The 17,178-nt window shown below is 38.6% G+C and overlaps 2 protein-coding genes across 3 annotated transcripts; both read left to right on the top strand.

Moving 5' to 3' along the window:
* The first annotated feature begins 3,477 nt into the window (after positions 1 to 3,477).
* On the top strand, positions 3,478 to 6,789 carry TEL1 (terminal EAR1-like 1). Its single transcript, XM_022296232.2, has 5 exons — positions 3,478 to 4,535; positions 4,800 to 5,499; positions 5,620 to 5,739; positions 5,834 to 5,975; positions 6,101 to 6,789. Exons 1-5 carry the CDS (start codon positions 3,821 to 3,823, stop codon positions 6,413 to 6,415), a joined length of 1,992 nt encoding a protein of 663 aa, XP_022151924.2. The 5' UTR covers positions 3,478 to 3,820; the 3' UTR covers positions 6,416 to 6,789.
* A 2,072-nt stretch (positions 6,790 to 8,861) lies between these two features.
* LOC111019682 (ABC transporter B family member 15-like) lies at positions 8,862 to 14,322 on the top strand. 2 transcript variants are annotated; one of them, XM_022296091.2, is made up of 7 exons: positions 8,863 to 9,892; positions 9,974 to 10,028; positions 10,290 to 10,474; positions 10,556 to 11,013; positions 11,105 to 11,645; positions 11,735 to 13,662; positions 13,764 to 14,322. In XM_022296091.2, the coding sequence occupies exons 1-7, from the start codon at positions 9,704 to 9,706 to the stop codon at positions 14,185 to 14,187; spliced, it is 3,780 nt and encodes a 1,259-aa protein (XP_022151783.1). In that variant the 5' UTR covers positions 8,863 to 9,703; the 3' UTR covers positions 14,188 to 14,322. The 2 variants fall into 2 exon arrangements, with proteins under 2 accessions (XP_087984486.1, XP_022151783.1); XM_088128360.1 differs by having other exon boundaries at positions 8,862 to 10,028.
* The last annotated feature ends 2,856 nt before the right edge of the window (positions 14,323 to 17,178 follow it).

Raw genomic sequence — 17,178 nt, 5'->3', positions numbered from 1 at the left:
TGTTTGATAATATGCATGGCATGAGTGCACCATTACTTGGCCAAAGAGAAGGGCGTCTTGTAAGCTTCCTAGTTCCTACCGTTAATGATAGAGTAGTATGTATATATAGGGTTAAATCAGAAGTAGATTCCTAACTCTCAAAAGTTATCTAAGAACTCTCAATTTTGTGCCTAATTAATCTCTAAACTCTTAATTCAGTGTTTATGAATTATTAGATATTTTAAAAAATCAGACTTTTTACTCACAAAATTAAAAAATTGGAGTCTTATCTTGTGTCTAATAGGTCTACAAAGTTATAATGTTTAGTTAGGTCAGTTTGGTATCTAATAAGTCATTGTTGTTAACTCCATAGTTTTACGTTTTTGCCCCAAATGTCCAAACCTACTTATAATTAGTATGTCACGTAAGCACCAAACTAGTGGAGTTAACAACAGTGTGATCTATTAGACACATAATTGAAACTTGGAGGATTTATTGTGAACTTTTAGGTTTTATATATGAGGGTTTGGATTTTGCTTTTGGAGGGGAGGGGTGGGGGTGGGGTTGGAAAGGAGGGTCAAAGAGTGGAGTGTAGTCAGGGTTGGTCATGTTTTGAAAATTCTTATCAATGTAGAGAGATGTGGTAGTGAACAGAACACAAAAAATGAAATCCCTGTTAGAAAGATGGATAGGTGTGAAAAGATAAATCAAGTGTTTGAATGTTTAGACTACACAGTAGGGTCCATACAGGAACAGGGAACAGTTGAAGGGAAGAATGGTGGGTAATTAAAATGGGTAGGTAGGTCCCCGGATGGGGGATGTTGTGGTTGAATTGAAACCTTTACACAGTGACCTTCTTAGGATTGGTGGGAAGCAGGGAAGTTAACACAACAGGACATCCCTTTCACTTACTTTTTGTAACCCAAGAAAGTGATGGGAGAGACAGAAAGCGAGTGGATGGTGGCCCATGAATCATGTGGACCAAATGGGGAACACCACCTAGTTAAGCTACTACACATAAAACTATTTAATCTTTATACCACACACACCATTTTTACAACTTTACTCAACTTCTATTTGTCCTCTTATAATAATGGGAATTACCTACTGCCCTAACACTCTCACAATACTACCACTCACCGCACACTCGCTCGTTTGATAATGTTATCGTCTTTCCTTTTATTACCGTCCACTTGCACTCATTTGATAGCGTTATCGTTTTTTCTTAATTTATGTTTTTGTTCTTTTATTTTTTGTTTTAGAAATATATATTTTTGATAATGTTGTCGTTTGTTTGTTTTTATTTCTTTCAGAAATATATATATTCGATAATTGTTTTTTTGCTATTTTTTTGAAAATGTTTTAGTAATATATTGTTTTATTATAAGTTGACTCATCTCCGTTCTTCCGTGCTTATGATTTGACAAATGATGGGTGTGAGTATGAGTAGTGTGAGAATTTTTTCATGGAGACTTTTAATCTCTAACCTTCGGGATGTTAGTTTGTGCCTTTTAAACTTCTAATCTTCTAAGAGGTTAGTTTGTGTATTGCCTAGTTAATCTATGTTCAAAGTTGGCAAATGTTTCTATATGAGAAAAATAGTTGGTTTTTAATACATAAAATATATGGTCAATGTAAAAATTATTTTTTAAAAAATTTCAAGGCAGGCCTTCAATTTTATTACTAGAAAACAAAAACAAGAATGTTATCATGGAGTCAAACATTGAGCACAGAACGAACCATTCTTTCGCCTTTTACTTAAAACAACAAGAACATGTAAATAACAGTACAGTCTTTCTCAAAGATTTAACGTCAAAGAGGAGTTGGAAATTTTAGGTATTATTTGGATACCTTCCTTATTCTTGTATTTAATATAATAAACAAAATAGTATTCCATTTGGGCTAAGTTACTTCTCCTATTCGACTAGTTAAGAATAATTTAATTGAAACAAATTATCCTTTAACCATACAGTAAAAATCTATTGTGAAAGAGTAAAAGGTTGATTCTCAACTTTCTAGTCTCTCCTTTTTCCCGTTCCTTCAAACTTTGGCTTTATTGTCTCTGGAAATAGAATGAATAATTAAGTATATCACAAGATCAACAAAATTGATGAGAATGGGGGTTGTTCACGAAATGTAATCATGTTACTTAGGAAAAAAAAAAAGAACAAACAGAATTGAGAAATTTTAGGGTTGGAGAATCTGGGTTAAAAGGAAGCGATAAGAGAAAATGATAATTTAGTTTAAAAGGTTAGAACTTGGGGAAAATGGCGAGCATTGGAAACGTACGATTGGAGCACGTTTTCCAGTTGAAGGACAGTGCGTTTTGGGGAGTGCCTTGCGAGGTTGTCGCTGTCGGTTGATTTTGTATAATAATATGAGATTTTTGTGGGTAAAAGGGCCCGATTTATAATAATTTTTTTTATTAATTTGTTTTCTTCACTAATCTCCTTATCTAAGTTTATGACGTATTGGGAAAAAAAGAAAAAGAAAAAGGAAATTTAAATTTGGTCAAGGCCTCACTTCATTTATTACCTCTCAAACTGGCTTCATTTCAATTCCACAACATTAAACCCACCCTCTCTCTCATACCTCTTGTTTCATCTCTTCATAAAATTTAATAGTTTTAATTCTCAGCTAAGTGGGGATTAGACAAACATATTTCTTTTAGTTGGTCGGAGGTTGGATCTCTCCCTCTTTTGTTGCAATGTATTATTAAAAAAAAGATGCAAGTGAAAATAAAAAGTTTATAAAATTAAGTTTAAACCTAACTTAATAGTTTGAATCTAATATTACATTCTATAAAAAACAAAAAATACTTTTTAGAAAGGTTTTTTTTTTCTCTCTAAGAATCTTAATTCATAGAGACAACAAGTTTTGGATTTAAATTAATGCAAGACAACTAGAGTCATGATTGCAAAAATTAAATATGAGGTGAAAGATGCATGGGTGTGCATTTGCATGGGATCAATATTAATTTCACATGCATGCAAATATATATAAATATATATACTTTTTAAGAAAAAAAGAAGAAACAATACAAAGAAAGAAAGCAAATGATAACGAGAGGGCAGTCAAAGCATTAGTATGTCACGAATGGGCAAGAAAAAATCTCAATAATTGAACCAAACAAGAAAAATTTTAGATTGGGACAAAATAATGTTTTTCTGTTATTTAAAAAAAAGAAGAAAAAAAAAAGAGGAAAAAAGGAGTCGAGCAGTACGAGTAGTCAAAAACAACAACCTGAAAAAGGCACTATTGGGCACCCGACGCAATTTTAATTATTATTTGTCCTCGTGTGCTACAGATTTCCCCCTCTTCCCCATCGCCTCCACGTGTACGGCCCCCGTTTCATCGCCAAGAACCCCCGGGGGCATTCCCGTCATTTCAGCCGAGGGCACATTTTTAATTTTTTAAAATTTTTATCGACCTTGGCCCGAAAAGGTGGATTTACAGGAAACAACCAAACCCTTCTCCTTCCCCCTCTGCTTTCCACTCAACTTTTTCACTCACAGAGAGAAATCTAGAGAGAGAGAGAGAGAGAGAGAGAGAGAGAGAAATCGAGCAGCGTTTTTTTTTCCCCTGTTATTGTACCGTTACTTTGGAACCCAGTGGAAGAGACGAAGCTATTCCCATTACCACCACCGTTTTCAAACTAACCATGTACTCCAGTACTTGAGGAGCAGTAGAGAGAGAGAGAGAGAGAGAGAGAGAGAGAGAGAGAGAGAGAGAGAGAGAGAGAGAGAGAGAGAGAGAGAGAGAGAGAGAGAGAGAGAGAGAGAGAGAGGAATAGCCCATTTTCTCCGTCGACGGCCGACTTGTTTTTTTTTTCCGACCGCACATGGCGGAGACCGGCGGCTACGGCCGTTTTCCGGGAAGCTTGGACCCGAGAGCGGAGGAGTTCCGGCCTAGGTATCCGACCAATCCAGGGACCACTGTGTTGATGGCGCAGCCGCAGCCACAGCCGCACCAAATATTCTATCCCTACTCCTCTCCGTATCCTCCAATCAGTAACGTCCCGGTGCTGCCGTTTTGCGAAGGCGGTGTGGGGTACCCGCCGCCGTGCGTCGCGGTGCGGTCGGGCGGGCAGGCGCAGTCGTCGGTTGCGACTCGGTCGCTGCTGCTGAGTTCGGTTCCTTGCGACGTAAGCGAGACGATGGTTCGGCGGGAATTGGAAGGGTTTGGGGACGTGAGAGGGGTGCAGATGGAGAGGGTGAGCGATGGGATCGTGATCGTCCATTTCTACGACATTCGCCACGCCGAGAGGGCGTTGCGTGAGATTCGGGAGCAGCACATGCACCACCAGTGCCGCCTCCGCAACTACTTCAACAACCGTTTCTTCTTCTCCAATTCCGCCTCTCAATTTCCCGATTTCCCTCTTCCCCCACGCCCCTCTCCGGCGCGTGGGCTCATCGCCGGCCACGCCGTCTGGGCCCACTTCGTCGTTCCGGCCAGCAACGCCGTCCCGGCTGGCAAGAATCAGGGCACCATCGTCATTTTCAATTTGGACTCCGCTGTTTCCACTTCTTGTCTCACTGAAATTTTCGAGGCTTTTGGTATACAAAATAACAACTCCATCTCCTCCGTTTTTTCGTTTGATTTTGGTTTTAAAATGGAGTATGGGGAGCTTTTTGATGGGTCTCGGAGAAATTTGTGGGGACTCGGCTGTGGGGTTTGGGATATTTATTTATATATTTATATAACGCAATCTTTGATGGGTCTTTTTTGCTCACTTTCTGTCTGTTCTATTTGTCTGTCTGTGAGAAAATCTTCATGAACATGACCTACTGTTTTTAATTTCTTGAAATTTCTGCTGTAAGGTCCGGTGAAGGAGTTGAGGGAGACGCCGTTGAAGAAACAGCAGAGGTTCGTTGAATTTTTTGACATCAGGGACGCGGGGAAGGCTCTAAAAGAGATGAACGGAAAGGAAATCAATGGAAAGTCGGTTGTGATTGAGTTCAGTCGGCCGGGCGGCCATGGCAACAAGTTCTTCACCGCTCCGACCATCGGCGGCGCCAACAATCTCTACCCCAGGAGTCTGAAATGCGCGCCACCGCCGCCTCCTCCTCCACCTCCGACGCCGCCCAGAAGTTTCTCCGGTGGCGCAGCCTCCAACGTTCCGCCGCGGTGGTACTATCCAAAAACCCAGAGTTTCTCTAGGAAATTGAGTTCCTCCAGGAAGGGGAGCCGAAGCCCGAGTAGTAACCCTAGGAAGAGCCTGGATTCCAACGACCTGAACGGGAAAATGGCTTCCCTCGATTTGGAAGGCGCTGTGTGTAACGAAATCGACGAGAGAGAACCATGTGGGGATTTGAGAAAGAATTCAAAAAGCGGCCACAGTAGTATTAGCCCTGCTGAGCAACTGCAGCCGGCGCCCACCAGGAGTAAGCTAAGGAAATGCAGACAATCCAAGAAGTTCGATTCCCGATTCCTGATAAACGATAACACCACGTCGTCGGATTCCGATTGCCGAGATTCAAGGACCACTGTGATGATCAAGAACATCCCCAACAAGTACAGGTTCGAAAACAAAAGAAACCAAAAAATCTCTTTTCAAGTATGAGTGGGTGTGTTTGATTTGTGTAATTAGACATTGGGAAATTTCTTTTTCATTGGTATAGTTTTGTGAAATGGGTGCAGTCAGAAGTTGCTGTTGAACATGCTGGACAACCACTGCATTCACTGCAACGAGCAGATGGGCGAGGGCGATGAGCAGCCCCTTTCCTCCTACGATTTTGTATATCTCCCCATCGATTTCAAGTGAGGGTTCGCTAAAGATTTCTTCCCTGGTTATTGGGATTGAAAACAATATAACGCTTCTGAGTTTTAAAACTTATTTCATTGTAATATACAGCAACAAGTGTAACGTTGGGTATGGGTTTGTGAACATGACTTCACCGGAGGCCACTTGGAGGCTGTACAAAGCGTTTCATCTTCAGCCATGGGAGGTCTTCAACTCCAGAAAAATCTGTGAAGTCACCTATGCTAGAGTACAGGTGATTGGATTGTCACCAATCCTGATCTTTTGAGTTCTGATCATATATGTATATTCAACTGTTTGTTTGTTTGTCTGTTTGTCTGTTTGTATTATTAATGGTTAAAAGTAAAAATAAAATTGAAGGGACTGGAAGCGCTGAAGGAGCACTTCAAGAACTCAAAGTTCCCATGCGAAATGGACCACTACCTGCCAGTGGTGTTTTTGCCGCCTCGGGACGGGAGGCAGCTGACGGAGCCGCTCCCCATTGGTGCCCAGAAACAGCCCGCCCCCCATGGCCAACCAAATTCTAGTCCATCTTCAATGGACGGTGAAGAAGAAGAAGAAGAAGATGATGATGATAATGATGGGGCAGTAACAGTGGCTGGGAATGGCAGTGGAAGCAGCAGTAGCCAAAGCGGCGGTGGCGTTGAGGAAGAAGACGACGGCGAAGTTTCCTAAAGATGTGTGCAAAAGAGAGATTGGATAAAAGAAGATGTTGGGATTGGGCGCTGGCCAACCTTCAAGTTGCTGACTTTCTGGCGCCTGCAGAAGCAGCAGCAGCGGCGGTGCTTATCCTCATGGGTGGTGAAGGGCTTTTAATTTGGGCATTTTCCCAAGGTCGGTTTGAGGTGGAGAAAGAGAAAGCACATATATCTCTTGTTCTTGTTCATGTTCATGTTCTTGTTATCTCTCACATGGAGTGGGTGGTGGGTGTTACATCGTTATTATTAAAATTGTAGCAAAAGTTCCAAAAGAGGCATCGTCTTTGTTGGTTGGATGTGTTTATTTTTGGGTAATTTTCAGCATATGATATGATAATGGTGTTTGATAGACCAGAGGATGTCATGGTCAGTATCAATAGTGATATTTCACCTCTTTATCCAAAACAAACACATAAAAACGAGTATAGTTCAGCGTTAATTGGTATATATCTCCAATCATGAGGTTGTGAGTTCGATCTTTCAATCCATATGTACTAAAAAGGAAAAAGAAAACACATGACACAAAGAGAGAGCCAGAGGAATCAATGCTTAAGGTGGAACTCCTTAGTGGGAGGCAATGCCTCGTAAAACATTGTAAATTTAAATGAGTAATTTTGACAGTGATTCTGTAACGTCAAAATCACTTTCAAACATCAAGTAATTTTAACCATTTTATTAATCGATTCGAACTTGATGGTTGAATCGTGTAAATGTTAAACTAATTATTATTATTATTTTGGTTTTGAAAACATTAATTTTATCTAAATTTGAAATAATAAATAGCTAACTTTTAAGCACTTGTGCATGGTATTTCTTTGAGATTTTTAAAATATGAAAAAAAAATGAAGCACTAAGAAACAAAAATATTACGGCTCTATACATTTTTACCAAAGTAAAATTGATGAGCATCCCAAAAATTAGCCCTTTTATCTCATAGTGTTTGTTGAGTACATTTTACCATAGTCAGAGCAAAAGAGAAATAGTTTGGAATCTCAAAATTAACTGTTTTAGAAAGCTCAAGTAAGAAAATATACCAATTATTCCTTTATGTTACAAACAAATCAATAACTAAATTTAGCTATAGGCATGTGTAGGTCCTCATTTTGAGTTGAATGTTTAAATCTTTACCTTTTTGTTTCTAGATGTAATTTATAGAAAAAAAAAATTCCAAATTAATTTGAACCACTCCTTGTACTTCAAGCCTTAATTAATCAAAATTGCAAAAATATAATTTAAGAAATATATATAATTTTGAAGAGTTGATTTATTTGTATAATTATACATAAAAATTATTATTTTTTTTCTTTTTGGTTTGAATAAGAAAGAACCAAAGGTAGTTAGAAGACAAAGATTTGGTATAAATAGGGTAAAGAGTAAGGAGTGGAAGAGATGACCATGATTGTATCATGTTATGGTCTTAATACTTAATTTTCAATATTGATAATGGTAATTTGGAACACGTCATCAACAGTTCGACTGAAAGCTTGCCAGGCGAAAGCTTCCAAACTTGATTTTAACGTTTGGATAAATAACCGCTCAACTATATTCCTCCCTTAATGCGTACAATTTGTTCGGTTCTCGGAGATAACCATAAATTCAAATTCTTTACACCAACGATTATAACTGAATATTTTAAATACCCTTAAATTAAAGAGAATGATTCTTCATTCAAGTGTTCTCGTAGATTTATTGCTCTTTATCGAACATTTTCGGTAGAAACAAATACATGATAATATGTTAGGGTTTTCTTAGAAAGTGAAGCCAAAGCATTTTTGCAATTATTGAAAACCAAACCCTAATTCTTTTTGTTCTGTGTGGTTTAGTTTGTGTTGTTTGAATGTTAGTGTGACAGGGGAAAGGGCGTCCATCCATATCCACAATTCCACATTCACTATTTTTGAAATTTGACCCTTTATTTCTACTGCCTCATTTACTGCACCCTGTCTGTCACCGCACAGTCTTTATCTTTGTCTTGGCAATCCATGCTCTGGGGTATTGACACGTGGACCCATCCGATGCTCCCCACGTCAGCCTAGGCAATTAATATGGATATTCATGGGTTTTTGTTTTTGTTTTTTGTTGGGTGTATATGGAAATTGCATTATTCAATGGAATGTATTGTTGGTGTCACTGCTGACACCCCCACCCCCACTTTATTCATATTAAGGTTCTTCTTCTTCTTTTTTTTTTTTTTTTCCTTCTTTTGGTGTTTGGTCAGCAGTACCACGACCAAGCCAAGTGAAGTGAAGTGCAAAAGACAATTTTTGGGTACGCTTCTTTCTCAACCATTCCATTTCTTTTGTCTTCTTTGGGTTGGGTTTCCCCAATTTTTAATCTCTTTTTTTTCTCCCTAAAAAAATCCAGTTTTGTAAATTAAGATTTCATTCATGGATATGTGTGTGTGTGAGAGTATATTTAACCCTTTTTCTTTTACAGAATCAAGACCGCACGCTTGCCCACTCTCTTCCCTTATTATTTTATTCTTTTAGTTCAACAATATATGAGATGTGGAGTTGAAATTTTTAACTTCTTAGTCGATTGAGTCTTGTAAACTATCCCGCTTGTTTGAATCTCTAATTTGAAGAAGGCCAATTAAATTGATGGCTGACGCAGCCTAAAGTCCAACAACACTGAAATACTTGTCTGGAGGATGTGGGTGGGTTGAGCTCGGCCCAATTTCCATATGAATTGGGTTCCTTACATCCATCTCACTTGTTGGATGAATTATTATGAAACCTTTTAGTTTTGGACCATCTATTTAATTGTCATTTTCAGAAATGCTTGTAAAGGAGGCATTAAACTATTGTTTCTCGTGTACAAAGCCCTTTCTGATTCACCCAGGTGAAGGAAACAAAATTCTTGTTTATATTTTTTACCAAATCCCATGGCTCAAGTGCAACTCGCAAGCAAGACAAAAATTCCCAAGATGGCTTTTTTTGTTTTTGTTTTTCTTCTTAATGCTTGTGGGCAGGTGAAAGAACTAAATTTGGCCCTTTGTGCTCCAGTATTTAACCCAAGGGATTCTATTTCACCCTTTTTCTGATGACTCTACCGACTGTTTGCATGGAAAATCCTAATCAACAAGCCAACTACTGGTTCCACTCCCTGCCATTTGGAATGGCATTGAGCTCAGTTTTGATCCCAGACAAAATGCCGCCCCCCACCATAGGGATCTCAGTTCTGCAAGTGTTAAATTCAAGGTTACTTGGAGAAGGCTTCGACCTGAGTTGGGAGTTGGACGCCCTGTATTTTCTTAGAAGGCATTATGGGCATGAAGAAAAGTGGCCTTTTCAGATATGCTGATGGGGTTGATAAGTTTCTGCTTTTATTGGGTTCTTTGGGGAGCATTGGAGATGGGCTTACAACCCCACTCACTATGCTTGTTCTTAGTGGTATGATCAATCAGTATTCTCGCTCTAATCCTAACACTTCTTCCAATCAAGTGGTGGACAAGGTACTTTACTTTTCTAGTTCAGTGCATTTTCTTCAATGGAATTTACTAGCTGTAGCCTGTAATCTATCTGTTTGCTTGCAGTACACACTCAGGCTGCTCTATATTGCTTTTGGTGTTGGGATCTGTGCTTTATTTGGTAAGAACTTAATAGCTGCATTAGGATGTTTGGATGTTACCTTCAAAACCGAGGGCATGTCTTGTCTGTTTGTAATTTGAGTTCTTGAAATGTGATTTTAGAGCCGTATGCATCTCAATCCGATTTATTTCCTCTCAGTAACTTTGTGTAATAATAGATGGATTGTTTTGGCTAAACTTGGTCGAGCAAAGATTGTTGGAATCTTGTTTTTAGCTGTTTCTTTCAAGGGAACGCTAAAACCTCTATGTTTTTGACCGGCAGAGGGAATGTGCTGGACCAGGACAGCAGAAAGACAGACATCCAGAATGAGAATGGAGTACCTAAAATCAGTTCTGAGGCAAGAAGCTGGTTTTTTCGACAGTAACCAAGCTGGTTCTTCTACATTTCTCTTTGTTTCTTCCATCACTTCTGAGTGCCACTCAATCCAGGATACCATAGCTGAGAAGGTTTTCAACTCCCTAATCAAACCTTTTCATTCTTCTATACCTTTTGCATCAAACCTAACATGGATTTTCCTTTGGTTCTAGATACCGAACTTTCTGGCTCACCTTTCGGGCTTTATCTTCTGCATTCCTGCTGCTTTTGTGCTCTCATGGCGGCTTGCTTTGGCTGCTCTTCCATTCTCTCTCATGTTTATCCTTCCTGGGGTTGGATTGGGGAAGGTCCATAAGGACTTGGGTGCTAGGGCCAAAGATTCATATGGTGTTGCTGGTGGCATTGCCGAACAAGCAATCTCTTCAATCCGCACTGTGTATTCATACGTAGGGGAGCTCCAAACTTTAGAGAAGTTCAGTAATGCACTTCAAAAAAGTATGTACTTTGGCATTAAACAAGGACTTGGGAAGGGACTTATGATGGGCAGCATGGCAATGATATATGCAGCTTGGGCATTCCAGGCATGGGTAGGCGGTATTCTCGTCACCGAAAAAGGAGAAAAAGGTGGACCCATTTTGATTTCTGGAATCTGTATCATTTTTGGTGGACTGTGAGTGACTGGCTTCTTCTTTCTCTCCTTGGTATCTGCCAAATTTACATCATAGTTTTGAACAAAATGATGTGTCTTTTTGCTTGTTCAGGTGTGCAATGAATGCACTCCCAAATCTCTCTTTCATCTCTGAGTCAACACTTGCAGCAGCTCGCATTTTTAAGATGACCGACTGCATTCCCGCCATTGATGCTGGAGATGGTAGAGGAAAAACCTTGGACCATTTAAAAGGACGGATTGAATTTAGAGATGTTGAATTTTCTTATCCATCAAGACCCGAAAACCCCATTCTTCAAGGACTTAATTTGAAAGTAAAAGCTGGTGAGACAGTAGGCCTTGTTGGTGGTAGTGGCTCAGGCAAGTCCACTGTGATTAATTTACTAGAAAGATTTTATGATGCTGTCAAAGGAGACATTCTTCTTGATGGTCATAGAATACAGAAGCTTCAGCTTAAATGGCTGAGATCCCAAATGGGATTAGTCAATCAAGAGCCAATTCTATTTGCAACCTCCATAAAGGAAAATATTTTGTTTGGTAAGGAAGGAGCTTCTATGCAACTTGTTAAGAGAGCAGCTAAGGCTGCAAATGCTCATGATTTCATTGCAAAATTACCTGGTGGATATGAAACTCAAGTAAGCCTAGCCTTGTTTCTTCTTCTTTTAATTGGTCTCATGACTTCTTTGTCTTGATTTTGATTCAAAAAATTTAGCGTTGAATGCAGGTGGGGCAATTTGGTGTTCAATTATCTGGAGGGCAAAGGCAAAGAATTGCCATAGCAAGAGCTCTAATCAGAGACCCCAAAATTCTTCTGTTGGATGAAGCCACAAGTGCTTTGGATGCAGAGTCTGAAAGAATTGTACAGGAAGCCCTGGACCAAGCTTCACATGGAAGGACTGCAATTGTTATCGCCCACCGTCTCTCAATGATTCTAAATGCTGATCAGATCCTGGTTCTTCAATCAGGTAGAGTGGCGGAATCAGGTTCTCATGAGGAGTTAATTCAAAGAGATAATGGAGGAATTTACAGCAAAATGGTGCAAATGCAGCAATCTTGCACGAATAATGAAGCTTCCAGTTATTTGTATAATTCTGCTAGAAGAGACAAGACTCCCAAGACACCAGTAAATCAGATATCGGTCCGTCGAAGTAGCCCGATGAGAAGCCCAGTATATTCCATGTCATGCCCATATTCGTTTGACGTTGACTCTAGTGACTACAACTATTGTGAAGGCTTGAAGAACACCTCTTGTTCTTCTCGGTCTCCTTCTCAATGGCATCTTTGGAGACTAAATGCACCCGAGTGGAAACAAGCATTACTTGGTTGTATGGGTGCTATAGGCACTGGAGTTACTCAGCCAATATATTCATATTGTTTAGGAACAATCGCCTCAGTTTATTTCCTAAAGGACAGTGACGCCATTAAATCAAACATTAGATTTTATTGCTTCACATTTTTAGGTATAACAATTCTTAGCTGCATAGCCAATCTAGTCCAACATTACAGCTTTGCAATTATGGGGGAGAATTTAACCAAGAGGGTGAGAGAAAGAATGCTTGAGAAAATCCTGACCTTTGAGATTGGATGGTTTGATCAAGAGGAGAATACAAGTGCAGCCATATGCGCACGACTAGCTGTTGAAGGGAACTTGGTTCGGTCTCTTGTAGCAGAAAGAACGTCGCTTTTGGTTCAGGTATTTGTGACTGCCACACTCGCATTTGTGCTTGGATTACTTGTGACATGGAGAGTAGCTATTGTAGCAATTGCTATGCAACCACTTATCATTGGAAGCTTCTACTCAAGAAAGGTTCTAATGAGAAGTATATCTGAAAAAGCCAGGAAAGCACAGGGTGAAGGCAGTCAACTAGCTAGTGAAGCCATTACCAACCACAGGACTATTGCAGCATTTTCCTCTCAGGATAGAATTTTGAGTCTGTTTGAAGCTTCAATGAAAGCCCCCAAGCAGGAGAATGTAAAACAATCGTGGATTTCAGGTTTTGGCTTATTCAGCTCCTTATTTCTGACTACTGCAACTACAGCTTTGACACTTTGGTATGGAGGGAGACTAATAAATCAAGGATCAGTAACGCCTAAACAGCTCTTTCAAGCATTTTTCATCTTGATGAGCACTGGAAAGAATATTGCAGATGTAGGAAGCATGACCTCTGATATAGCAAAAGGTGCAAATGCCATAGTATCAATCTTTGCAATCCTTGATAGAAAAACCGAAATTGACCCACAACAACGTGAAGGGATAAAAGTTAAAGAGACGATTCGCGGAGAATTAGAATTGAACAATGTCTTTTTTGCATACCCGGCTAGGCCTGACCATTTGGTCTTCAAGAACTTGAATCTCAAGATTGAAGCTGGAACAACCGTCGCAGTGGTTGGGCAGAGTGGTTCGGGGAAATCCACCATCATTGGATTGATCGAAAGATTTTATGACCCTCAAAAAGGAGTTGTCCTCATTGATGGAAAAGACATCAAGAGCTATAATCTGAGAAGTTTGAGGTCACACATTGCTCTGGTTAGTCAAGAACCTACACTTTTTGTAGGAACTATCCGCGAGAACATTTTATTTGGCCAAAAGGATCGTTCAGAACACGAAATTAGGAAGGCTGCAAAACTTGACAATGCTCACGAATTCATTAGGTAATAGGTTAAATTCATCACCATCTCCTTTTATACAGCCTTATTTTCATCAAATCTATTGACTATTTCTTTTAACTTTTTTTTTGGTTTTGTTATTGCAGTTCTATGAAGAATGGCTATGAAACTCAATGTGGAGAAGGAGGAGTTCAGTTATCAGGAGGTCAGAAGCAAAGAATAGCATTAGCAAGAGCCATGTTGAAAAATCCAAAAATCCTTCTGCTAGATGAGGCAACCAGTGCTTTGGATAGCCTGTCAGAGACTTTAGTCCAAGAAGCATTGGATAAGGTGATGGTTGGTAGAACAAGCATAGTTGTCGCTCACCGGTTGTCGACTATACAAAAGGCAAATACAATAGCTGTAATAAAACACGGTAGAATCATCGAACAAGGATCACATGCGGTTCTTCTCGGGCTTGGTCGTAGTGGAGCCTACTACTCTCTGATTAGTCAGTTAACAGTCAGTCACTCCCTCCATGATAAGAGCTTCTATTCATCGTTCACTCGTAAACAGTCTTGGTATCTGTAGATTATGTATACAAATGAATGTAAATAATGTAGCCTTCATACGTCTGCTTAAGCGAATTTGATCACGTTGCTGTAATTATCAATCAGCTTCATTATGATCTAAGTCTATGAAACTAAATGAAAGTTGATAGCCTGATATTAAGTTTTCAAAAGTCCCAACCATATGATGTTGATGGAGGGGGAGCCCGCCATGGGAACCTGTGAGCATGTGAAAGAAATATAGACGAGTAGTCCTACATTATTTAGTTATCTTCTCCATCACTTCTCAATCACGTTTTGTCTAAAAAAAACCCCCTTTTTTTCTGTGTCTAACAGCCGACACTGCAGTCTATGGAGAGAGATAAACGATTGTTAGATGTAAATAACATGTATTAAGAACCAAATCATGTGGAAGCATTAATTCTGACCATGGATATTTTGATCTAAGCAGATATCAAGTTTGACATAATCTAGGAGGATGAATAGTGGTTTGTTTAATTGTCTGAAGGGGGATCCTTATTTAGCAGATGAAAACAAGAAATAGAGTTCTGAAATTTTTGGTTGTTTCTTGGGGCTGAATTTGAGAGGAATCTAAATATTTTGATCTGAGAACATGACAAAACAAAACACAAACATAAAACATAAAACATTGTTCCCCACTATCATCTGCAGCCATGTAACAGTGTTGCCTAATCTTATGAACAGAATTGTCCAGTTCAGCTGAAGCCCGGTGGATGACTTCATCAACTGCATCAGTTTTTAATGCAGAGAAACATTTAATGTACAATTAACAGTTGGGAAAGAAATATCTTAATCGATTGAATTATAGTTTTAGCTTGTGATGGCTCAACAAACAAAATTTAACTGGTTCTAAGTTTTTGCCTGTCACAAAAATCTTCAACTATAAGGGAAAAAAAAAGAAGTTTGCATCCAAAAAGGAGTTATTTATTGCATATTGTTTTGTCTGTTTCTTCTCCCATATATCATAGTTCAAAACTTTAATGCTTGTTCTCCCTATGCTACAGCGAGGACCCTCTTGTATTAAATTCCATAAATGCTATCAAACTTTGGTTTGAATTGTATTTTTAGTGTATTAAACCACAATTATATTAGGTCCTTGCTCTTAGGGTTTATCTCAACAGGAAAAGACTGATGATTGATAGAGTGGGGCTGAAAAGTTGCTTTTATTCTTTTTCTTATTATTATTTTAATTTTCCAAAAATCGATACCGTGTGGCTTCCTCTATAGAATCCTATAACCGAGGCTCGTTGTCGAAGCTAAGCAACACCATAACTGGCGCGGAGCTTGAACCCAAGACCTCAAGGTATGTGATACCATAAAGCCCAAGGTCCCTACGCTCTATCATTCAGCGACCAAAAGTTGCTTTAATAAAACTAAAAATTTTCAAAATTGATATGCATGGAAATAATAAAGTGAGATCATGGAAAGAAAGGACAAAATTAAATGTAATTAGCCTATAGAGTCATAATATGATTATGATGTGTAGGTTGGAAATTCCTAATTATTCCGAAACCCTAAATCTATATTAGATTATAAGAAAAAAGGCATTGACAAATGAAAAATTGAGAGTGCAACTTGGTTATCCATCCATCATGTATTTTATTGCCAACTTGACAAGTGGTTGGGATAAAAACACGCATTTTGAGAAATTATTATAATGTTTGGATTTGGAAGATATTTACTCATTAGATATCGCCCAATTAAAAAAGATGCACAAACATCTTCAGCTTTCATTGTCAAACAACAAAGAATCATTAGGGCTTGGTTGTGATTTTACATATAAAGGTAATAGTGACTTTAATGCCTTTAAATGAAGTAAATATTTAATCCAAAATTACTTTTTAAGTATTTTTTACCCTCAAACTATTTGATGATTTAAATTTACACAGTCATCTTTTTATATCTGATCTGGGAGTTTATAATATTAATTAAAAATATTAGAGGAGGAGATTCTAGCTTCACACTCGTGCAGTGTCATTCCTCTCCAAAGACGATGATAGATATTTTGAGACTTTTTTTTTTTTTTTAATCTTTTTCCGCACTAACTACAAGTTATGAAAAGCTACGGTCCTAGGTGTGTACTATGAAATGATTTGTTTCAAGAAAGCCGAATAACTTTACATAGGGCAAGTTGCATTTTTAAAAAAATATTGTTGTATGTATAATTTAAAATGGATAAGTCAGCTAAAAACAGTAATCCACAAAGGGAACAAAAAGGTTAAAAAAGAAAAAGAAAGAAAACTGATATTAACAAAGTAAATGTCACGCATCAACGTGACAAGAAGATAGAGATAAAAAGAGATTATAAAATATTTGGGGTCACTAGAAAAAGATAATCAATAATGCAGAGCGATATTTGAAGGATTTTAACTCCTTGTCAAGGTATTATTAAATTTTTGTTTCCTTCTCAACATTTTCGTAATAAAAAGATCACTAATATAAACATAATAAATATTATGAATAATTTTAAATAATATATTTACGTTTAATAACATGTTGTGGGAAGATAAAAGAAGTAGAGATTAGGTCAGGGAAGAAGCATAAGAACCACGTAAGCATCGAACCCATTGATCTGAGTTAAGCCGTGGTCGGCGTCGAGGTGTTCTCGACCATTCCTTTGGTTCTCATCGACTTTTGTGCAGCCAGATCTGTCCTATCTCAACCCTTGATCCAACGTTAGACAGAAATATATTGGCCCAGGAGTTCAGATCTCCCGAGAACACTAAAATTCGACCTATGTAGATCCTAAAAGGATTAGGATTCGACCTATATAATTTGGATTAGGATTCGACTTCTATAAATAAGAGGGTGAACCAAATCTTAAGGGGACGCTACAAATCTCTACTCTTTGTTATGCCAAAATATCCTACCCTCGATACTCAATTTCTTCGGTTCTGACTTAAACATCGGAACATGTGTGGCAAGAGCTACATCGATCTTTAGTGTTATTCTATTTTACAGGTGTCGTTGATTCCAAGATTGATGCAAATTC

The sequence above is a fragment of the Momordica charantia genome (assembly GCF_013281855.1).
Source record: "Momordica charantia cultivar OHB3-1 chromosome 9 unlocalized genomic scaffold, Mcharantia_2.0 BLBB01000009.1, whole genome shotgun sequence".
NCBI classification, from domain to species: Eukaryota; Viridiplantae; Streptophyta; class Magnoliopsida; order Cucurbitales; family Cucurbitaceae; genus Momordica; species Momordica charantia.
The sequence above is the reverse complement of the archived record's forward strand: the minus strand, read 5'-3'. Positions and strand labels throughout refer to the sequence as shown.

Bases quoted from the DNA above. Each gene is read 5' to 3' on its own strand.
- TEL1 (XM_022296232.2), top strand. From the start codon at position 3,821: ATGGCGGAGACCGGCGGCTACGGCCGTTTTCCGGGAAGCTTGGACCCG. The intron at 5,500-5,619 runs GTTCGAAAACAA...AAATGGGTGCAG, and splicing joins AACATCCCCAACAAGTACAG to TCAGAAGTTGCTGTTGAACA. The intron at 5,740-5,833 runs GTGAGGGTTCGC...TGTAATATACAG, and splicing joins TATCTCCCCATCGATTTCAA to CAACAAGTGTAACGTTGGGT.
- LOC111019682 (XM_088128360.1), top strand. From the start codon at position 9,704: ATGGGCATGAAGAAAAGTGGCCTTTTCAGATATGCTGATGGGGTTGAT. The intron at 10,475-10,555 runs GTTTTCAACTCC...CTTTGGTTCTAG, and splicing joins AGGATACCATAGCTGAGAAG to ATACCGAACTTTCTGGCTCA. The intron at 11,014-11,104 runs GTGAGTGACTGG...TTGCTTGTTCAG, and splicing joins TGTATCATTTTTGGTGGACT to GTGTGCAATGAATGCACTCC.